The sequence below is a fragment of the Camelus dromedarius genome, chromosome 13 (genome assembly GCF_036321535.1).
Source record: "Camelus dromedarius isolate mCamDro1 chromosome 13, mCamDro1.pat, whole genome shotgun sequence".
Taxonomy (NCBI): Eukaryota; Metazoa; Chordata; class Mammalia; order Artiodactyla; family Camelidae; genus Camelus; species Camelus dromedarius.
Genome location: NC_087448.1, coordinates 66,308,704 through 66,332,881, shown reverse-complemented (window position 1 = coordinate 66,332,881; position 24,178 = coordinate 66,308,704). Strand labels below are relative to the sequence as shown.

At 44.9% G+C, this 24,178-nt stretch overlaps 1 protein-coding gene across 2 annotated transcripts in view; it reads right to left on the bottom strand.

The window, feature by feature from the left end:
* FLT1 (fms related receptor tyrosine kinase 1) overlaps positions 1 to 23,714 on the bottom strand; it is a 159,716-nt gene extending 136,002 nt beyond the window's left edge. For both annotated transcript variants that reach the window (XM_064493239.1, XM_064493240.1), the window contains exon 1: positions 23,580 to 23,714. In XM_064493239.1, coding sequence (XP_064349309.1) covers positions 23,580 to 23,643 — 64 coding nt within the window. In that variant the 5' untranslated portion in view covers positions 23,644 to 23,714. The remainder of the gene's footprint in view (positions 1 to 23,579) is intronic.
* Positions 23,715 to 24,178: the final 464 nt, after the last annotated feature.

Sequence of the window (24,178 nt, the reverse complement as noted above, 5' to 3'; positions counted from 1 at the left end):
TCACAGGCGCAGTGTGTGGACTCAGTGCCATGTAGTCCACCTGGCACCGTGCAGATGCCCCCTGTCATGACCTCCCAGCAGGATCACCCCCTCCCCTACTTCCACCAGAAAATGTTTTGCTGAGTATGTAATTGCAACGGTGTTAAACTGACATGATCTGCTTTGCTGGTGTTCTAAATTAATATGTGAGAAGTCACTTTTACGTACGCTAGGTCCTGGTATCAAATTATGACTGGAACAAATGGCTCATTATTAGCTAAATTTAACTTAAAAGGACTGTTTCGGAGAGATCCAATTGGTCTATCAAATAACCCTATTGAACAAATCAACCCATTCGGGTACCTGAGGGGAAATTTTGTACTTTCCTCATCTCGATGAGTTTCCTGAGGCAACAGGTAGCTCAGAAGCAGTGACCCAGGAAAAGACTAGGTTTTTCTTTTTAATGGTTGTTTTGCTGTTGTAGTCGGGCATCCCTGGGTGGCTGTGATCCACCTACGAGAACACTAGGTTTTACTAAAGCCACAGCCAGCAACTGATAACACCTGCCCTGGAAAATGTCCCGGCAGGCTCGTTTCTGCCCTTCTTTACGGCATGAAACTCTGCTGATGTGGCTGCGCTGTTGTTCACGTGTCGGCACAGAGCTAGCCAAGCTTCCTGCGGAAAATTCTGGCATCACTTGGAGGTATCTCTCTGGTTTGTGGGCAGGCAGTGAGCTTTCCCGCCCAGGGGAGGCGAAGGGGAAGACGCCTTCCTTTTCATGGGCGAGGTGGTTCCTACTGCCTGCTATCTTGGTTTCCACATCGTCCGAAACTTTCTCTATCAACACCCTAGAACACCGGTACTCCTGACCCTCATCAGAGAGAAACTTAAAACATAAGGGACCACCCAAATCTCAGCAGAGAAAAGTGTTATGTAGAGACGATCTCCTTAAAAACATGCCATCTGCCTGTCCAACTCCACCCTCCCCAGGCCACCCTCCAACCCAAAGAAGACAACACAGCTGAGTACTTAAAATACGACACTGAGAGAGACATGGGATTACTGGAAAGTTCAGGGGGAAATGTGGGGAAGAGAGGTATTTTGTTATATAATTTTCTCCATGGACATAATGACTTTGCACTTGGAATGAGGAAGCCAGATAAAAGTGGTTGGTTGGAACCAAAGAAAAGAGAAGTGAAAAGACACGGCATTTCTAAGTAACTGGATACTTTGAGATGTCACCATTCTTCAGCCAATAGGAAACCAGAATCTCAGAAAGATGAAAGGAGGTGCCAGGACTATAGTTTAACAGGAAAACTAGTAAGGAAAAAGGAAAGTGAAATCTTTCTTCCTCAAATGCTCTGAAATTACATCAGGCCTTAAAATATTTCTTTGAAGCAGTTTAACCCACTTGAGGAATAATGGATATTTAACATTTTTGGAGTTTCTCCTGCACTTCAGACACCTTTTCAGCCTCGGTTGTGATGCGTATGAGGACGTGAATGCGCACACAGCCAAGATCCAGTGCAGGATCCGCCTCCACCATAGACAACTCAGTTTGCTCTTCTCCTGAGTAGCTCAAAGTCACATTGTCCATTTAGAAATACATCCACAGGCTGCTTCTTTCCAAGGGTGGAGCGCTATAATTTAACAATGATCCCCCACTGTGAAGCTCAGATGGGGATCAGAATTTTCCACTGTTTGCCATGGCAGTCTCGAAGTCTGGCTTAAAAGAATTATTGTCCCCTTAGTGAACTAGGTGGTCCGTGAGCTATTGTTTTCATCAAAGTCAACTGCAGTATAATCACGAGGGTCAGAGAGATCTCCTTACATCGGGCAAATTATTATTTAAATAAAACAAATAAAAAACTCAATGCAATCAGCAAAACGGAAAGGCCATCTACTGAATGGGAGAAAATATTTGCTAATTATGTATCTCATAAGGGCTTAATATCCAAAACATAAATAACATATACAACTCAATAGAAAAAAAACAAACAATCCAATTTTTAAAATGGGCAGAGGATCCAAATAGACATTTTTTTCAAAGACAGACACATGGTCCACAAGTTCATGAAAATATGCTCAACATCACTAATTATCAGGGAAATGCAAATCAGAACCACAATGAGATACCACCTCGACACCTAGAATGACTATTATCAGAAAGACAAGAAGTTAACGAGTGTCAGAAAGGGTGTGGGAAAAAGGGAACCCTTGTGCGCTGCCGGTGGGAATGTAAATTGGTGCAGCCACTATGGAAAACAGTATGCTGTTCCTCAAATAATTAAAAATAAAATTATCAAAAACATTTTAAGAAATAAAAATAGAACTATCACATGATCCAGCAATTTCACTTCTAGGTATTTATCTGAATGAAACGAGAACACTAACTTGAAAAGATAAGCATTCACAGGTTCATAGCAGCACTATTTACAATAGTCAAGACATGGAAGCAACTTCAGTGTCCACTGATGGATGAATAAAGAAGATGTGGTATACTTATGTCTACAATGGACTATTACTCAGCTATAAAAAAAAAAAGAATGAAATCCTGCCATTTGCGATAACATGGGTGGACCTTGCGGGCATTATGCTAAGTGAAGGAGGTCAGAGAAAGACAAACATCCCTGTGGAATCCAAAAAAAACCCCAAACCAAAACAAACCAAATGCAGACTATGGAAATGGGCTTTATCACATGCTTTTTTATTAGAAAAAACTATTAAGGTCAAGCAGAGTGGGCTAAGAACATTAAAAAGCCAATGTGTGTCCGTGGAATTGTCCGCCGACACGCCAACACTTTGTATTGTTCTTGTCTGAATATTTTCCTCATTGTTTGTTCTGTATTATCTGGTAGGTAAAAAGAGAATAGAGTTTTGTCGCTCTTTACCAAAACCCCTTCTCAGAGGGGAGAGCATAGCTCAGTGGTAGAGTGCACGCTTAGCACACATGAGGTCCTGGGTTCAATCCCCAGCAACTCCATTTTAAAAGAATAAAAAATAAACCCAATTACAAAAACAAAACAAGGCAAAACCCTTCTCTCCCTACACGATGAACCTCCAGGAAGAAGCCATACACAGACTGTTCTAAGACAGGCTTTATTTTGCAACCAAATCAAAGTCCCAGTGATTGAGGCTCTTTCTTCAAGGCTACTGTGCCGGACACTAAAAGCAGGAACTCTCACCATAGGCCACTATGAGCCAGACAGTCTTGCCCATCACTTTTAAGACAGAGAGAAGATTCTTATGTAAAGTTTGACTAAAAGTATCTTTAGAAAACAGCTTTTTTTTGGATGTTCATGGAGAGTTTTACTGGCTTGGAAAATATTTTATGCTCTATAATGTTAATGGAGTGGGAAGAACCTACAACTTTTGTGTAAACAATATGAACTCAAATATGTAAATAAGAAGGCAACAGAAAATCAGTGAAAGGGAAGGTTCCAGAATATTAGCAAGGATTGTGTTTCTGAGTTGTAACATTATGGATAATTTTTCCCCATTTCTTAGTACTTTTCTGAACTTAAAAAAAAAAAAGTAGTTAGTATGTATTACTTTTATGGCCAGGAAAAAGTAAACCATGTTCAGAGATGCAACCATACTGGAGATAGCCAGTGACTTGTGGGGTAGAAAACAGCTATTTTTATTGATCTAAATAATAACAAGTGTTCTGACAGCTGAATGCAACTTCAGACAAGTCCCTGAGCTCCTCCTTCCGGATGACACCTCCTTGTCTCTAACTCACTGAAATCAAGAGCTGCTCCCTGTAAGAAAGGGGCTTTATTCAAATAGGACTCATGAAACTGCTACATTTTCCCATTTTTGATTTAGAATCATGAATCTCCCCAGCTCTGCTACTAACGAGTTCTGTTGTGTCCACAAGCCAGTCATTTTAAGCCCCAGAATCTTCATCTGCCAACAGAGGGGGCTGGACTGAGATTTTGACCTTTGCTTTCAGCCTAAAAAGTCAATGATTCTGAAATCCACAGTAATTAATAATGCACAAGTTAGAAATCACATTGTAAAATACTTAAGACTCCTGAAAAAAATCAAATAACCCAATATAAAAACAGACAAAGGATCTGAATAGACATTTTCCCAAAGAAGATATATAAATGGCTAATGAGCAGAGGAAAAGACGCTGGATGGCATTAGTCTTCAGGAAAACACAAATCAGAGCCACAGTGAGACACCAACTTCACAATCACTAGGATAGCTTCAAAAAAACAGACTAAACAAGTGTTGATGGGGATGTGGAGAAACGGGAGCCCCCATATATTGTTGGTAGGATTGTAAAATGGCGCTATTGCGTTGGACAACAGATGGCGGTTCCTCAAATGGTTAAACATATGACCCAGAAATTCTACTCCTAGGTATCCACCCAAAGGAACTAAAAACATATGTCTGCAGAAAAACTTGTACACAAATGTCCAGAGCAGCATTACTCATTATAGCCAAAAAGTGGAAACAACCCAAATGATGGGTGGATAAACAAAATGTAGGAGATCCGTACAACTGAATATTATTTGGCAGTGAAAAGGGATGGATGGAGTATGGATACCTGCTCCAACACAGATGACCCCTGAGAACATTCTGCTGGTCCACACAGAGGAAAGTCTGCATGGGGACCCAGAGAGAAGACGGCCGTCTGCGAGCCACCGAGAGAGGCCTCAGGAGAAACTGGAACTGGTAACACCTTGAGTTTAGACTTCCAGCTTCCAGCATGGTGAGAAAATCACATTCTCTTGTTAAAAAAACAAAACAAAACACGAAACCACTATGCTAATTAAAAGAAGCCAGTCACAAAAGGCCACATACTATATGATTCCATTTCTATGAAATGTCCAGAATATGCGAATTCATAACGACAGGAAATAGAGGCGTGCTTGGCAGGAGCTGGGGAGAGAAGGGAACAAGACTGGCTAGTAACGGGAGTTCTTCTGGGGGTGGAAACGTCCTAATATTTGATAGTGGTGATGGTTGTGCAATTCTGTGAATACACTATAGACCACCGACTTACACAATTTAAAATGGTGAGTTTTATGGTAAGTGAATTTTATCTCAATAGAGCTGTTATAAAAACAAGTCTTATGACTAAAATAATCACAGAGTTAAGTCAAATATTGGGCTATTTTGAGCTTTGTTGCTACATATAATCTCAACACTGTTAGATTTTTATACTTTAGCTTTTCCAGCTTAGGGCTTTAGAAGGCTGATTTTAGAGAAATAATTTTTCCTTCCTGTTCAATAACATCATTATTTATGTAGTAGAAGATTTATAAACATATTGCAAAAACCTTACTATTGTTCCGCCAAATTGTAACCTTTTAAATTTAACATTCATTTAAAATTTCTAACTGCATAATTTGAATTTTAACTATTTAAATTTTTAAAAATTGAGCACATCAAAAATTATGTTGCTTGAGTTCTTGGAAGAAATCTACTGGTATTTTATTTCCTTTTATATTAAAATTATTGATTTCCATTTATTTGTTTTTAACGCAAAGCTTTGCATATTAGGTTTATTTCAAATGAGATGCATCTGTCTCTGATTTTGCCTACCACATTTTCAATACTACATAATCTTTCATGATAAATGACCTCTTTATCTAAATATCAATCCCCAAGTATCATGTTTCTAAAATTTGATTTTAAGACTCTGGGCCTTTACCAAGGTTGCGTGAGGTTAATGAAACATAATTCCTAATAAAAGAAGACTTTCTTTCCTCAAGATGTAGCTTATTAAAAGCTTAAGTCCCATAGACTAAATCCCATAGAATCTTTTTGGTTGGTGGCGAGGGTGGAAGAAAGGTTACGAATACAGTTGCAGATGAACCAAATTTCCAGAAACTACCAGAAGTTTTGTTTGAGATGCTAATTCCTAAAGGGCTGTAATACTTAATAAAAAGTTAACTCTTGGTCTTAACTTCTGTGTCATGACTTCAGATTATCTGATACTTGCGTAGATAGTATGGAGGGGACATTATAACTGAACACACTGGTTAGAATGACCGCCCTAAATAAAGATTATGTCACCAGCCCATCACAATGTGCATTTTTCCTCCCTTCGAGCATGATGGAGAAGGACCAGCGCGCTCACGTTCCCTCGATCCACAGACTAAACCGAAGGTGGGAAAGCCATGGGAATTTGTATGACGGCAGCGTCACTGGATCCCACAACGACAGGTGATATTACTCTTTTAAATGATATTTTCCCCCCATAAACAACTGGCCTTAAATCAGGGAAGGACCTAAGGAAAGGAAAGGCTGTTTACGTAACCACAGGTGCACAGACTGCTACCTACGGGTAGGTGCATGCCTCTCTCCCTGGGAAGCTGGTTTTAGGTGGTGGGCGGCGGGGGCAGAAACGAGAGGGGTGGTGGCGCGTGCGTTTTAACCGCACTCTTCGTTCTCGGAGGCGCAGGGACAGCTCTTGCTACGCTGGGATTCAGAAATTGACACGCATCCAGCAAGAGCACGAAACTCTGACTCACCGCTGACTAATCCCTCGCGGAGATAAGACTGTGACTTTCAAGTGGACAAATACAGGATATTTTAGATCAGGGTAACTGTGTTATTGATCTTCCGGGTCCACAAATGAATAGTTTGGTGGCTGCTTCCAGCAGCAGTTCACCTAACTTGTAGAAAGTTGCTGACGCCGGAGACTTGCTACTCCCTTTTCATCTTTACATCATGCTAAACTGTCTTCTCACTCGGACCCACAAAAAAGAATTCACTGGCTTCTTGCTTTGGAGTTTCTGCTCTCCTGAATAATCCCCAAGTCATCAGATCCGAAATGTGAAGCATCTGATCACCATGCCTTGATAGAAAATTTCCAAAGTCATCTATACAGCATGCATGTCTTGAATTCAGGGGGGAAAATTATTTAATTTCATCAGTGACTTTTGGCACAACCCTAGAGACGTTCATTTGAATAATTTTAAAGCCGTCTCACAGTTCATACTGTAATTATCAGTCAACAAAACTCCATAAAAGTTATTGGAAAGAAAAAGAAAACCTGTGTGGTGGAAGATGTGTACCGAGAGGAAAGTCCTCTACCGACACGAACATTCCTACTGTCAGTGTTTATGAGGGCCGCGTCCCCAGGGTTCCTCTCTGAGCTTTTTACTTGACACTGGCTTCTCGGAGGGTCATGGTTTTAACAGGGCACATTCATTTATCACCGGGCCTGTCACCAGCTACCATCAGGAGCCTACCCTCCCAATGACCTGGACCCGGGCACAGCTCCTTTTCACGTGACATCAGAGTTAATTAAGGTTGGTCAGTGAGAAATCTCCTGCCGACCGAGGAGTTACCTTTTTCCCCAAAAATGCTCTCGTCCCACACTGATGTCTTTTTATTGAATCAGTTCAAAAACCACCTCCACAGAGCCGTCTAACAACATGTCATTTCAATTTACCGTACGTTGTCAGGGAAGTTATCTGAGCGGCCAGGAGCAAGGGTCAAGATCTGTCGACAGGACACGGGACAGAGCTTGCAAAGCATTCAGCAGAGAAGATGGCCCGCTTTCATCTGGCTACACCAAGGGAGACGGACAGAACAGACACTCGTTACACGCTGAAGATGCAGAGGCAGGTTTCGGGGGCGGGGGGCTCAGACAAGGCTGCGTCTCTACCAGGAGCGGGAAGCTCACTACATGCGAAGCAGACACCCTCCCGGCCTCTGTGCTTATCCAATGCGACCGTTCAGAGGACCGTGGGGGAAGCGGCCTGATGCCCCCTCATCGAAAATGGCTCGTAAGCACCAGCCCGCTCTGCCATCACTCATGTTGATTCCCAAGTTATTTCAGGACTAGAATATCTTCACTTTCAGGTTATAAACACCTGAAACAAAGAATGCTCAACAGAGGTGCAGTCTCAGTAAACACACACACACACAATGCACACAACACTTGGCTGACTGGAAGCAACTGGGGTTTTTCTGTTTTTAAATAAAGAATTATTAGTCTGGAAGCACAGGACAGGATGTATCAACCCACCATTTAAAATCTAAAGCCATCCTGACTCTACGCGGCAGTACGATTACACGTTGGTCTGCCACCAGATGCTTTGCCGAGTTCTCTGTGTGCATTACTGTTCCACGCCGGAGTTCCAGGCGTCTTTGGAGACAAGGACGGCAGGTGGACATGTTCTTTACATGATCCCTGGGGATCCTTTAAGAAGGAAAGCACAACAGAGAAGATCTGGGAAGTATTTTATCGGTTCGATATAAGAGCTTGCCATAGAATGGGGAAAGCTTAAGGACAGGAATTGGAACTTTAAATTTCAGTTTAGCCATTGCCTATAACCTGTCGTGTAATACTGATCAGCTTCAGACTCACACACAGTTCTTTCTGGAAAAAAAATGAATAGATCATGGAGCTGTATGCTGGAACGCAGCTAAGTACCCACAAAAAATCTATCATGCTGAAGTCTTAAATTCAAATCCAAAACAATGCCTTAAATTTTTGGATCATAAAATGAAGAAGGCTGGCAAGCAGGCAGGTGGGCAAACACGCACCTTAACACTCTAGCTGTCCGTGCGAGAAAAAAGCTGAAAACATTATTATCGCAAACCCAAAGTTTGGTCTATTCTTGTCATATATTCTTCCACTTCATAATCTGTTATAAATAAGGACACAATACCATTGGCTTTGCATATAAAAGTAGGAGAGAAAGAAAACAGATTGGAAGGCTGAGTGAGATAAAGTTCTGGTGTTAATTTTAAGCTTCCCCTGATAGTTTATGAAGTCTCGACTACATAGAAAACATTTTTCTGGAGTTCGTCTATAAAGGAGGTGCTTTATAAATTCACTCCCTAAGAGGAAAGTTGAGCGATCTCCGTCTTTGTTACCAATAACATATACAAACCTTCTGACCCTCGAGATTTAACTGGCCAAGAGTGTGCAGTAAAGTTATCCATCATCAGGGAATTGAGTTTTTGAAAGCTACGTTAGCATACTTTCTAAGGCTCATTAAACACTGTCCTTGACCATTGTGTTTCTGTTGTCAAAATCAGTTTCCTTCTAAATTAAACAATTTGGAATACAATTGCTTTTCATTACACGTATTTTTGAGACTAATCCTACATAGACAATGGGATGGGTGTGTTGACTGAACTGTGCTTTTAAATACTGGTCTGCTTTAATTTTCACGTTTTCTTAAGACACACTCAATTTACATAGTAAATATTTGTAAGAGCTGGCCTCCCTAAGATTTCAGACTTCAAAAAAAATATATTATCTCAAATTGAATTAATGTGGTACCAGTTTTGCTGAGAGCCAAGGTTCTGGACGGGAAAGTAACCATTACAAGCAGCGTGCCAGCACCAGAAGTATCTCAATTTTTAAAGAACTAATTTACTGAAGGTCCCTCACTTACTTAGGTATGCGATACTAAGGTCTTCCTTACAAATATCCATGGAAGACTTTAAAGTCATTTGCACCCCAGACCTGCCTGGAGAATACTGATTTTAAATCTTGGGGCATTTTTACTCGTACAACTTCATTAATCTATTATAGAATTAGCATTTTTATATCATCCAAGATATCATACGTCTGACGGAAGAAAAAAAATAAAACACCAGTTTCTGTGATTGGTTGGCCATCAACCTCACAGGCTTTAAAATAACTCCTTCTGGAAGACAAGACCAAAACCAGTAAGTGGAAGTTACAGAAAACCAGAAGAAAGAACTCTGAAGAGAGGCAGTAAGGTTCCCAATATTGGAGCGGTCCCTGTAAAGCAAAGCCACCAACCCTGATGTGACACTGACGGACTGGGCTAAGGGCTGGTCCCCATCTGTGATTCCTGGAGTCTGGAAACGCGATACTCTCATTTATCTCTTCTTCTCTCTCTTTCCCTGCCAGCCAACCCTGGCTTATTTTCCCGACTCCATTCCCAATGTGACCCGTTCCTCTCACCCCCTCACCTGTTTCTCTCTGCTCTTTAACCTCAGCATTTATTCTTCCACTTAATACTGCAAACATATACTAAGAGAAGGAACCAATAATAACTATGACAAGCAAGATCACTTCTTTAAAGTGTTTATATCTTAGGCTGGACAACAGATACACAAGTGTGTGTTCTATATATATATATGATAGATGCAACTATATACGTACAAACTAGTTTTTGTACAAATATAAAGTGACATTATGTTGATGCATTATCCCAGGGAAGCACCCGACATGGGGGTGGCCAACCGAGCCCAGGGAGTGAAGGACATTCTCTCAGGAGAAGGACACTAAAGGTAAGACCTGAAGAATGAGTGTGTGTTTGCTAAAGGAAACTCTAGGGTCTAGAGTTTCCAGACCCTCTAAAACTCATCTTTACTTTTTAAACAATTGTTTTCTTTACCAACTACTTTTTTTTTTGGAGGGGGGTGGTAATTAGGTTTATTTATTTTTTAACGGTGATACTGGGCATTGAACCCAGGACCTCATGCATGCTAAGCAAGCACTCTACCAATTGAGCTATACCCTCCTCCCCTTTTACCAACTATTCTTCTCTTGCTTCCACAGCTCTGCTTTCCTTGACCTCTTTGCTGAGATATTCACTGGAAGATATGCCTAGGTCACATTGTGCTTTTTGAAATCATGTAAGGATGGATGCAGAGTGAGGGGAATAAACGAAAATGATCAGATGTGACATACCAGCCAGAACTTAACCTGTGCCTCCTTTTCTCTCCTCTTCCTGGCCTGCATGACGGACGGTTCAGAGCCAAGAGGAAATCGTTTCCAACACAAATGTTCTTAACTGAGATGGCAAAACCAGCAGCAGTGGTAACAATGCTACCTGGTACCTTCAGGATGCGCTGATGTACCTACAAATTAAGATTCCCAATCAACTGTCTCTCTTCTGGGCTGTTTGGGAAACTTGACCACTAAAAGCATCCCAGCAGGAGGGTCTATCTAAAGGAAGTATCTCTTGGTGATCATTTCTCTCCCGGCCAGGCAACTTACATCCTCGTTCTGAATCCTGAGTCTAGATTCAGTACAGGAGAACATGGCAGCTTGGCCAAGGATACGAAAGGGGTCACTGAAACCAGAGGATGGCCCAGGTAGGTAACAGCACATTTCAGATGTGTAGGGAGAATTCCTGCCAACTCTTAGACATATTTCTGCCAACCTCCTCCACTACAGCCACACATAGGTTCTCAGAAGGTGAACCAGTATGGAACCATGACTCCAGAAGAGCCTCTGAGACCCAGAGGGCCGACTCGGATACAGTGCCAGGCAGTTCAACCGTTTATTGAGTGACTACTACATGCCAGGCTCTGTACTGGATCACAGCCGTGAAAATGGAGCAGAAGCCAGTCCTTCCTCCCGAAGGGCTTTCAGCCCTGAGTGGCCCCTGAGGACATGAGTCACAAAGAAGCAGATTAGGTAAACACCACGCTGTGTTCAAGATTATCTAAGTCAACAAACAGATCACCTCAAAGCTATGCACACTTTTTTTTTAAAGGACATGTTTTAGAGTACAGGGAGTCATAAATTCTTTGCTAACGTAAGTGATTAGCTTCAGTTAACTTCACAGTTCACTTCGCAAGAGACTTGCTCAATGGTGAACCCAGAGCACAATAAATACAACCCTGTTTCCCTCTTGAAAGAAAATATAGTGGGTTAACTGGTGAGAATTGCTTGAGCACCTTTCAAGGGAATATATTAAAATGTTCTAATATAAAACGGGCTTCCAGGCACCACACACTGGCAGCTGAACAGGAACCCGGACTCATGACTGGTTATGAAACTGCATCAGGAGAATTAAATTCAACATCATCCATGTCTTCCCTCATGAAATCACAGCCAAAAAAAAAAAAAAATATATATATATATATATATATATATATATACACACACACACACATAGGTATATACATATGGCATACAAAAACATCGTTAAGAAAATACATTTCTTAAAAGAAATCTCCTCTCCTCAGTCTGTACTTAAGACTCTTCCAAACTGGTGAGTGAATTATTTGAGCACGGCAGTTCCACGCCCGTCTGCTTGGACTACAAAGCACATTTAAAATCAACAACAACTCTATTTCCACACGTCGGAATTTTATTCCCCCTAAAAAGAGACCTACTGGGATTTAGAATCACTGACTTTAAAGTCCAGTCCCAAAGGGCTAAAGCAACGTAGAAATTCTTGGAAATCAGCATTCATGTTAGTCTCCTGCACATCTAAGCGACTTTGTGTGGCAAATACTTGGCTTAAGGTATTTTCCATTTACCAGTTTTGAGGGCAGAGGCTGGGACGGGGGAGTGAGTGGCAGAACCACTTCTAATCTGTACACCAGCAATGTGTGTCAAATATCCCCTGGCCCCGAGAAGTTACAGGTACACAGAGTCCATCCGGGGCCGCGCGATGGCTCAGTTCCCATGTCTTTCTTTTTCTTCCCCTCCAGTTCTAGCAGAATTCCCTCTGGAGAAGATTTCAAAGCTATAAAAATTTCCAAATAACAACAGAACACAAAAATCTGATCCAGCAGGAGACACTGAGTGGAAAAGAGAATTAAACAGGTTTTCCAAAAAGAAAACACTGCCATTAATCATAGACGAAGCGCTGGCACCCGAGTTTACACTGCCTTTTACAGTTGTTTGCTTGCAATTCCCTCTAATACAACCCCGTCTTTCCGTCTGTTTACATGTATTTTTGGCTTCTCTAATGCCCACTCAGAAAAAGAAAACAATCATAAAAATCAAACAGCATATATATTACCACTCCTTATAACTTTCATCCATTTGACCACATTTTCAGCTGCTTCCCTGAGATGAAAGATAAAACTCCTCTGTAGGTGGCAGAATTGGATTTTTCTCAGATTCAGATAAACATGGTCATATTCTGGTTTCAGAAGGGGTCCCTCTCCTAGTAATGATCCAGGAAGAAGTCAAATACTTTCCTTCTCTTTCTTGACTTGCAGGCTTTGAGTATCTGAAAGAAAGGGTCTAAGGAAGAGCAAGAGACCCAAGGAGCAACAGGGCTTATAGAAATGCTTCCATTTTTGAAAACTGTACAAGGACTGTCAATCAAACAGGGAAACCAAAGCCTGTGGCGGTGCCCATCCCAGAGCGCCGGGAGCATCCTCTAGTGCACTGCCCTCGGACGTTTGTCTTTTTCCCATGAGCATTGGAGCTTTTTCTACTAAACGCTGAAAACCAAACTCTGTGGTTTTCCTGAATTCCTAGATGTTATCATTCAAGGTCTTTTGGGTAAATATTGGTGGAAAGAGTACCAATTTTAAAATCGGAAAGACCTATGTTTTCAGTCTTGGCTTGGTCACTCTGTAAGAATGCGACCCTCAGCAAATCACCAGTTTCCCTGAGCCTCAGGGTTTCAATTCATAAAACAGAGTTAAAAGTGCGCACATTGGATGGTTAGGAAGAGGTTCACGGCACACGGCACCTGCGCTTGGAGGTGCCCAGCTGCACATTCCTCCCCTTGCCTCGGGGACAGAGTCCTCCCCCATGCCAGCTCAGGAAGCATCTGCCTTCGGGGCCTTTCTCATCGTCCAGTTTTACTAAGAAAAAGCTCCAAGTCTTTGTGGTTTCTGGGATCTAAAAGGTGCAGAGAAGTAGACATTTGATTCCTGGAAACAATCTGGCCAAAGGCAGCCCCAGCTTGTTCAGGGAATTCTTCCAGAATCAAAGCATAGCCTCATCCGTCCCTCTATGTGATCTCAATCAGTTACACGTCACATGTCGGAGAGCAGTTGGGAAACCTATATAAAGTCAAGTTCTTATACTGGTGTTGGAGATCCTTTCCTGACTTGAATTTTTGGGAAGGTCCTTGAATACCAATGATAAGAAAACCCACATGATTAAATCTCTTTCTTAGCTATGTTCAATATCTTATAATAACCTTTAACGAAAAAAATTATGAAAACAAATGTATGTATGTATATGCATGACTGGGACATTGTGTTGCACACCAGAAATTGACATATTGTAATTGACTGTACTTCAATTAAGAAAAAAATTCTGTCTTAGTGGAGAATTTAATGGTGCCTGTGACACACAGCAGTGGGATCTCTCAAGGCCACTCCAGGTTGGAGTCGCAGTGGTGTCTCATGTTCTTTGGAGACGGCAAAACTCCAAGGATAGAATGGTTTTGAAAGAAGGGAAGAAAGACTAGCCCGCTCTCACCCACAGTCTGTCCCTTCTCCCCTTTGCCTTTCGGCCGTAAGGCACAGTGAGAGAAGGGAAGTTGAGGGTCTGATAAAACCAGACTGAAATTATCCCAGTTTAGGGAGGTATTTAATTTACCTAAATACTTAGGTTATCTGTGATCTTAGGAAAAGTATTTAATTTACTTAAGCCTCAGTTTCCTCATATTTAAGAGCATAGCCCACTTACCTCGGGACTGAGTAATATAATATGTGTAAATCAAAGTGCCTGACAGTTCATAAGGGTTGGTCTCCTCCTTTCCCTCCCCCAGCACACACAGCCTCACCACATCATCCAGAAGAAGATGCTCAGAGACCCTGTGAGATAAGCCAAGAAGCTGCAGACTGCCTCCACTCACAATCTGGGGTCCACCGTCCCCCCTTGCCGATGCCACGGGGTTTGTGAGAGGCCACCTTCACTGTGGCCTATGGCCCCTAATCAAGAGTTATGAATAGGACTCTTCCTTGGGCTCAGCTGTCCTTAGCTCATGGGTTAAGAAGGGCCAAGGCATTATTCACTATGATTTTCTTGGCCAAACTCCAGCCTAATATCTAGACTGAAAAGAAAGGTTAAGTGCTGGACAGCAGTGTGTTCAGCTTGAGGGGCGTGGCCACGAGACTGGGCAGCCCCTAATAGAGAGGAGCCTTCTCCCCAGCCCCCACTCTGAGTTAGGACCTCTCTGACCAGCCCAATGTCAGGTCGCAGGAGTGGTGCTGCAGGACTTGCAAAGGCCCTAAGGCATCCACTGTCGCCCTCTCAGACAGCCCCTGCCTCCAGGAAGGACGCCAGGCTAGACGGCTGGATGGCAGGAGGCTGGGTATGGAGGGAGGCCAGGGAAAGCCAGCGCCACTGTCCCAGTTACAACGCCAGGTGACTAGAGCTGCAGGAGCAACCCAGGTGAAGTCCAAAGAAAACCACGCAGCTTAGCCCCGCCCAGATTTCTAACCCAGACTCAGGAGACATCTCGGGTTCTTGTTTTAGGCCATGGAGTCTCGGGGCAGGCTCTTATGTGGCAACAGATGACAGACAAAATCGTGTGGTGACTCAGGCCTGCAGAAGCAGTGATTCAGCAGTGGAAAAAGGCTATGCTCTTTCTGTATTTGAAAACGAAAGTGTCCAAGTGGAGCTCACAGAATAGGCTTAAGTGCCCCCCGGTGCCCTCAGATGCTCTCAGGGGAAGGCCACACGGTGGGAGGCCAGCTCGGTCTCCAGTATGGCGGTGGTGCAGCTCACCAGTGGGGACAGAGCCACAGCATGTCACGGAAGTCAGCAGAGCCCGACTGCTCCATCAGCCACCCGAGCTGGGGACGCTGACCCCAGCAGAGACCTAGAGACACAGACGCTCGGTCAGAGGCAGAGCACCGCAAGACTTCCGGCAGCTTCGTGCGGGGCTCCCTGGAGGGAAGCAGGGCTGGACCAAGGCACGTGGTGGCCCAGGCTGGGCCAACAGCACGGCACCTTTCCAAAGGACCCTACAGGCACGTGCCAACTTTTCTGTAGAGCCGAGGCTGAGGGCTCAACCGGGTGAGGCAGGGAAGGAGGGCTACTGTCAGCCTCATTGTCCAGACCAGCAGCTCGGCTCTGGCTCCCAACTCACATCCCTCACTCGGCAAAACAGACCCGCTTTCCTCAGAAGGCAACCGCATCACGTCCAGGGTCGCCCCAAGCACTTTATCCCGGTGTTCCTCCACTGACACTCACTCCTCCTCCGAAGCCCACCGTGTTAGATGTCCAGTGACGTTTTAGTGCCTTCGACAGATTGGCCCCGGTCAGATGCCTCCCCAGTGACCAGGCCTCTCACACCAGCCCGAGGGCAGGGGCCCCAGAACCACCTGGGAACCTGTTGGAAATGCAAATTCCTGGCCCCACCCCAGACCTACTGAGTCAGAAACTCTGGGGCAGGCCCAGCACCACAGCGCAACCTCTCCAGGTGATCTGGGTGCGTGATAGAATCCGACCTGGGAGCTTTAAAATTACTGATGCCTGGGTCCTATTCAAAAGTTGCTGATCAAATTGGTCAGAAGTGCAGCCAGGGCAAAAGGATTCTAAAAATCAAGCTCCCCAGATGATTCTACTGCAGAACAAAGGCTGGGGACCGTGGCCCGAGAGAAAAGCAGAGGGCTTCACAGAACTCAGCTGGCATACCAATTACTAATCAAGGCCACAGAAGGTGGCCTTGAGTTCACGTGATTTCGTATTTGTATGTAACAAAAGCCAAGGCTTCTCATTTACACAAGACCTCCTTCACAAAAGAATCTGATCCTTGTTATAGCTTTACTGGTGTCAACCAACTGCATGGGTGGGGCTGTCACTTGAAAGGAAATGCATTCAAACTCCAGTTTATGGAAGTTTATTCAAACTCAGTTAAATGGAAGGAGAGAGGACGGGGCTGAGGAAAAGTGCCCAGAAGCACTGGGGTCACCTGTGAAAAGACAAAAGATCTGCCCAGGAAGAAGGCGCAGCCCAGCACGATGGGACGGCGATGCCGCCGTGACGTCGGGGATTCCAGAGAAGGATACTTAATCTTCGCTGATTTTTACACCAAGTGGCTTTGCTTTGGAAGCAAATGCCTTGTCAAACTTCTATTTCTGGTTAAAGCCTATCTATATAATGCTGTTTCTAGTGTTCTTCACCAGGTCCCTCTTTTCTAAGACCCTGACCTTACACACATGGGGTGCTTAACTCTGGTACTCTTCAAGAGCACCACCTCTGTTTACTCTGATTCCAGGTCCAAGCTAAGTCTAAGATTCTGTTAAAAAAAAAAAAAAAAAAAAAAAGTCTTGAAGTAGGACACAGGTGTCCCAGCAAAGACAAGAACAGGAAGAGGCTCCTCGCTGTCCCAGGCCTAGTCCCTTGGTCACACAGGTCAAAGGTCATCACTAGGATGCTGGCAGAGAGACACTAGGGCTAAGAACCCTTTACTAAAATCAGTGCTTCTCAGTTTTTAATGTGCAAACAAAACATCTGGGGACTTTATTAGTGTACAGGTTCTGACCTGTTAAGTTCCCAGGGGACGCTGGGCTGTGGATCCTGCTTTGAGAAGCATGTTGCGGGCATATGCAAAGTGTGGGGGTGGGCGTGGGGGGGTGGGCGTGGGGGAAGGGAGGCACCAGCTTGAGCCAGGATCAGAGAAACAGTTTCACACCTAGTAGGTGGGTCCTGCCAGGAATCTATTTGCATGAATGGTTGAGGAGAACTCATTCTAAGGAAGGAGGAAATCAGACAACAAGCCTCCTTGGGTAACAAGGGTCCTATTGAAACAGAGCCTGGATTCTGAGTGTGGCCAGGTCTCTGTCATTCAGATTTGCAACCCAGCCCACCACCCAGTGACTCAGGCTTGAGTCTACGAGAGGATGAGCAAATCAAACCATGAAATCTGAGAACACTAAAAACTGTGTAAGACACTGGAGGAAAGGCGAAGTGCTGGCCCCTCGCCAGTAGAGGCTCGGGCAGAACTGTGTGGACTGGGGTCCCAGGGAAGCATCATGACAGAACACAACAGGACTAAGGACATGGGTATCTCAGGGAGATGAAGACCACAGGTGATTTCCTACAGCTGAGCCACTCACTGCAGAGGACAAATGTTATCTATTGAGAACAGCCCCTTTAAGGAAACCACTGTAACTGAGGCCAAAGGGACAAGCAGGAGTGCATGAATATACTGGAATAAATTCATACCTGGCCCTGAGAGATTTCTCCTTTGAAATGATAGCGTGGCTACATCATTCACTCATTCATTCATCCCAACACTGACCAAGAGCCTCCATGCCAGGCATGACACAAGGTGCTGGAGCTCTGAGGACAGCTAAGACGTGGGCTCTCCTCCTGCAAGAGCCAGGGCAGACACCCAAACAGAATACCAGCAATGCAAGGTGACAAGAACGGGATGAGGGACCCAGAGAGTATAGGAGGTGACACATAGGAGTGGCGGAAACTAGGCTTCTGTCTGGGGCTGTACAGAGATGCTTACAGAGCTGGCGATTTCTGAGCTGAATTTTGGAGGCAGGGGAGAAGATGCAGAGGGAGAAAAGGGCTCTTGCAGGCAGATAAACAGCACGAACACAGAATAATGAAAATGCAAGGCACAGCTAAAGATTAGTGAGTAATCTCTCTGACGGGGGTAGTTTCAGGCTGGGACACAGGGTGTGTGCAGGGAGGTGGTGGCAGACAAAACTGGTACCATAAGCCACAACTGTTTAAACCAGATCAGTTCAAAAGGAGGATTCCAACTGCTCACAAGAAAAATGAGCAGTCTTCTTACCAAATCTCTTGGAATACGAAGCAGCCACCATTTGGATATTCTTCATTAAACGCCTGATGGGCTTTTATATTTTTTCATATTAAAAAAGATGCCAGTTAGTTTAATAAATTACAGCACAGCTATACCATGAAATGCTACACAGTCATTAAAAACACTGTTGTAAAAAAAATTAATGGTGATGCCTTATAATATGAATGAAGCATTAAGTTTAGAAAAGCAGTTTAAATGTATTTTTTCACAGAGCAGCCTATAAACACATATCAACCACTGCAGTATGCTCATATGGTCCTGATTGTGTGTATGTGTGTAAAAAAATTGTGTGTCAATGGCAGGAAAGACCATTAAATGCATTCAGTAAAATGAGAAATAAGATTTAAAAAGAGTGGGGAGGGTAGAGCTTAGTGGTAGAGTCCATGCTTAGCATGCACGAGGTCCTGGTTCAATCCCTAGTACCTCCATTAAACAATAATAATAAAATAAGTAAATAAATCTAATTACCTCCCCCCCCAAAAGTATTAAAGAAAAAAAAAGATTTAAAAAAAGATGCCAGCATTTAAAAAGAAATTTTAGCACTGTAATAATGTCATTCAACAGATATTTGAACATATGTACTCTGTTTAAGGGAGATTCCTCTTATATACAAAATACAAGAATGAAGAAATGTCAAGAATGAAGAAATGTAAAATGAACACTGGGTTCTGTTCCTGGAGCCACCGCTAGCCAGCTGTTGACCTTGAAAAAAAAAATCCCTCAACTGCCCTGGGTGGATATTCTCATCTCTGAAGGAGTAGACTGAGTCCATGAGGCTCCATCTAGGCTGCTAATCTATGTGTCTGTGAGAGGAGATCTAGGCTCTCAAGGAGCTGCCAATCAGGTAAGAGCGATAATCAGACATGGCTCGCAGGCCTCCAGCTTCTCCAAGACTGATGGGAAATCCCCAGGAATTCTTGACCCCGCCCCTCGACATCCGCCCCAGCAGCAATGCAGGAAATCCAGTCCACTATCTTCAGCAGACTCAATGGAACCATTTCCTTAATGAAACCACCCCCCCCCACCGCGGTCCCAGATACTAAGCCGGAGGCTTTCCTTTCAAGCCCTCCCTCCATTACCCCATTGCTCCCGTTTCCTTCCCCTCCCTCAATCTGGTATAAAATCAAGCACTTTAATCAGCAGCGTGCAATTTCCAAGGCACCCAAGTGTGTGAGGGATCAGCAATGATCCTGGGAAGCATCTGGCAGGGGATCGTGTCATCCTTCACAAGCCTCACCAGTATACTGAGCCCAGTGGAATGGAATGGACTGTTCTATTAAATCACTTAAGTCAAATGCAACAGATGCTTCTAACCATTCCTAATGACGTATTTTTACTTAAAAAAAAATAAGGTCTGGTGTTATTTCAAATGTCCTTCTTCCTCTGTCCACAGTGACAAATGCTCTGCAAAGTGATGATATTTACTTGATATCCAACAAACTCCTGACCGTGCAGCTGAACCAAGACCCTAACACCAGCCAGCTCTGCATTTAACACCCAAGTGCCAAGAGAGCGTCTATCACTCTCTCTCCACTCTCATACTCACTCGAATACACATCTCAATTTAAAGCGCCACAGAAACTACTTACTCTGTTATTTGTCCTCACTTTGCAGAATTCCCAAGCCAGAGTAAACATCAGTCATAACTTTCCAATCGATTGAGTAACATTCCTCAAGGACACTGCATTTCTTTTCATAGATACAAAACGAATTTTGGGGGCAATGTATCATTTTCAATTTCTATATTATATACAGTCAAAGTAGATTTAGAATATCTCAATAGTTTCAGGAGGAACAAAGGGGTTATTTGGTTCTAAAAAGTCATAAAAAATAGATTGAATTTTAAATAAAACGGTTAGTATCTTCGTTGAAATCTGAAACTCTTTTAGACTTAAGTTATTTGGGAATTCAAGCGAGCACTCATTAAGAAGAAAACAAGAAATACACACGAGCATAAAATGAGTGATATCCTTAGAAGAGATGATGTAACTAGGGTTATAAAGTAGATTCTCCTTCATAGAGTTACACATTCTGTTAGTAAACAAAGCTCAAGATAACGTTTACTACTGGTGTGGGCAAACTCTTAACAAATTAGTTCTTGCAACCCAATAAAGAGCAAGGAGATGGGGTGGAATCAGGTGCATTCCACTAGTGAAAGTACGAATAACACACTGTGATTACTGAGAGCAGGGGGAACCAGTTCATCCTTCCAGCCCCAGCTCTGGCATTACCGGGTTATCATCCATCCCATATGCACTGTAGTTAGGGGTGGGCGGCAAAGAGACACTCTGTCAGTCTATTTCTTGGAATCATTTATCGAATTTTAGAGTTGGAAAAGGCCCCTAGTAATAACCATCTTGCTAATGTCTGAATTTTACAAATGAAAACAAAACAAAAACTCCACTTAGTGCTCACTAGAAAAGAAACTGGATAGTCCATTAGAGAATTTTCAACAGGGAAAGGAAAAAACTTAATAATAAATAGATAAGGTTCCATCATTTGGAAAGCTACGTGGACTGCTATGTAATTAACATTTCAAAACACGCAATTCCAAAAAACACAACAAAAAAACGGTGGCTTCATAAACCTTGGGGAAAACAAAAACTTATGTAAAATTAGCTTGAGAGATTTGTGACATTCATTTTGGAAATGAGTATTATTTTCGTGTACATTTTGATTTAACTTTATGTTACTAATTAGACTTCCCTCACAAAATTTGCAAGTGGGGCATTTTCAGTTAGTTATAGCAAACTGTACGTGTCAGTTGCTCCAAAGTTCAAGAAAAATGGGAGCAGACGAAAAGGGTCTGTGGCTTTAATCAAGAGTGTGGTGCCTTCAAAGTAAGAAAATGTGACTTTGAGCTGGAGAAAGGAAGACTGGTATCCTTTTGAGAGGAAGAGATTGCAATACAGAGTCTTAGAAGTATCTGAATTATTGGCATCTTTTTATTTCCCAAGATATTTGGAAGATGGTAAATATACTCTTTATGGGGAAATGCATTATCTTTTTGTATTACTGAACCTCTGATTATTTTATATCTCAGTGCACTGTGCATACACAATATTAATAACTCATAAATATTATATAGCACCCGACAGTGAGCAGACCTGGCCCGTGATGGGTGCATGTTGACTCCTTGCACAGGGCAGAAACTTCGCCCCTGTCTGTACTCCACTCTCCAGACACGCAGCCCCTCCGTTGAGCCTGAAAGCTGAGGCAACTTAGAAAGCAGGTGGCTGACTGTTTTACGGGAGGCAGCAGTTAACTGATGGGAGAAGCCTGTGGTTTACAAAGGCACAATTTGCAATTACAAACTCCAGCTGCTGATAGAACGTTCCCCTAAACCCGCAGGTGAAGTTCTCACCTTGACAATGTTTTGTCTTGCTTTCTCCCTGTAACACACATGTAAAAAATTTCAAAATCACAAAAGACTTCCAAGACTTCTGCCTCATTTAAGTAAAATAAAATCTAAGAGAATCATAACAGAATCTCATTCGTGTTTCTGAAAAGCTTTCACCGATCTTAAATTGCTCCTAAACCACGAACAGAACTAGACTTTGCTAGTTTTTGAAACAAAATAAAGATATATACGTGTGAAACAGAAAATCCAATAAAACATACTTTTCCTGCCATGTTTTTAATTCACAGTAATTTACCGATATTTACTTTTACATAACAGACGGACATCAGCAAGTTATTTTGATGCTCTAAGCAATTATATTTCAAAATAAGTGACTTTTCAAACCCCAAAAGGTGTTTTTGAAATAGAAAAGCCGTACTTCATTAACAGTTATTTTAGCAACAGTTCCAACTTAGAGCCAGCTCTCAGACGGTAGGACTTCGCCTTGCATCTCGGTAATTAGAACCATTACTTGTTGTTTAGAAACTGATGGTCAAATTAGTCTTCCCACTGAGAAAGTATTATCTGTTACTGCCTTTTAACAAGTATTTTAAAAAATATGCTCAACCCTACTGGCTTTCCCAGAGATCTTTGCAGAGAGTTATTTTACGTTATTGTAATTTATTTCATATTTTACCTTTCTTCCATGTTGCTTAAAAGACAAGCGCCCCCCAAATCTGGCTCTTTGCGCCCAGGTGGACTGAACCAGGGGGTTTGGCCATATAGCCCCGCTGAGCAGAATGGCAAGTCCCGGCCGCTAAGTGCCCTTGGGTTTTGGCGCCTCTGTGGGAGCTGCCTCCACTCTAACCGCAGTACCACCTCCGGGCCCCCGGCGGTTTTCCCTGCCGCCCACGGACCTCACCGATTCCTCAAACCGCATCTTTTGGTCCAAATCGTTTGCCCTTTCTTCTCGCGGAATGTAAAGACTAGAATTGCAATTCCGAAACTTAACAGTATTTGGGTCCTCGACTGCCCTCGTCGGTTACGGTCATTCAGGTCGGCGACCTGGGCTGGACCAGCGGCAGGGGCTCCACTCGAGGTACCGCGCGCAGCGCGCTCAGGCCCAGCGGTCGGCGAGCGGCGGGAAGGAGCGGCCGCTGGGGGAAGGTTCCCCAGGGCAAGCGGGCTCGGGGGCCCGAAGTGGGTCAACGGATACAGCTCTTGCCATCTCCTGGAATCTGTGTGCTCCCACCAGGAACGCAATTCCCTTCAAGGGGGCTCACCTTCCCTCAGGAGGCGCGACGTCGTGGCCAGTGCCCAACATCACCAACTGCAGGTCTCAGCCCAGCCCCGGGGCAGCCTCGCGGGCGTCCTAGGAACAGCCGCTCTGGGGGCGCCGCGGACCCGGCCAGGCCGCCTGAGAGCAGGCTTTGGGAGACCGGCAGGTCCGAGGGCTCGGCGCTCTCGGAGCCCAGAGCCTGGGCGGAGAGAACGGACTTGGAGGAGGTCGCCAGGCAGAGAGGATCAGCGACTCCAGCCGCAAAGGGGCAGCCGCTGCGTAGACCCGAGAGCGGCGATGCTCGCGGACCCCTGCAAGCTGCTCTCCGAGGCGCCTACCCCGACCGCTTGGCGGAGGAGAAAGGGCGCCATGGCCGCAGGAGTGCCCACCGCAACTAGTGCCGCGGGTTCCCTGCGAGCTCCGCACGGCTGCATCCCGCCCCCCCCCCACGCGCACCCGGCGCCCCGGGGCGTGCCCCTGCCACCCAGCCAGCCCGCGCCGGCTTCCCGCCCGGGCCGCGCCTCACCTGTGAGAAGCAGACCGCCGAGCAGCGCGCACAGCAGGACCCCGGTGTCCCAGCAGCTGACCATGGTGAGCGCGACGCGGCCTGCCCGCCCAGTGCCCGCGCTCCTCGCGGGCGCCCGCCGCAGCCGCTCGAGCCTGTCTCCTCGCGCCGCCGCCGGCCCCGCGCTCCGACCCTACGCCCCGAGCGCCCCTCTCCGCGGCTCCAGCCGGAGAGACAGCCACTTCCCCCCGGTAATCCTCGCAGCCCGGCGTCCTCTGGCCGTTGCGTTCCAGCTCCGGAGCCCGCTCCGAGCCGCCGCCGCCGCCGGGGAGGAGCCTCGAGGAGCGTCCGCCCGGCGCGCTCCGAGCCTCCAGCGGACCTCGATTAAGAGGAGCCGAGGGCGGGGGCAATTTATAACCTTTCCCCCCACCCACTTCCTACCCCGGCACCTCCTTCCAGTGACGTCAAGGGGTCCCCCACCCCTCATCCGCCTCCCCAACAACCCTCTTCCTCCGGGACCTGATTCCCTCCGGCTCCGGAGGGGGAGGGGGCCGCCGGGGGCGGGGGCGGGGGCGGGGAGGGAGCGTGCGTGGGGAGGCGCGGGCGGCGGGGCCCCGCAG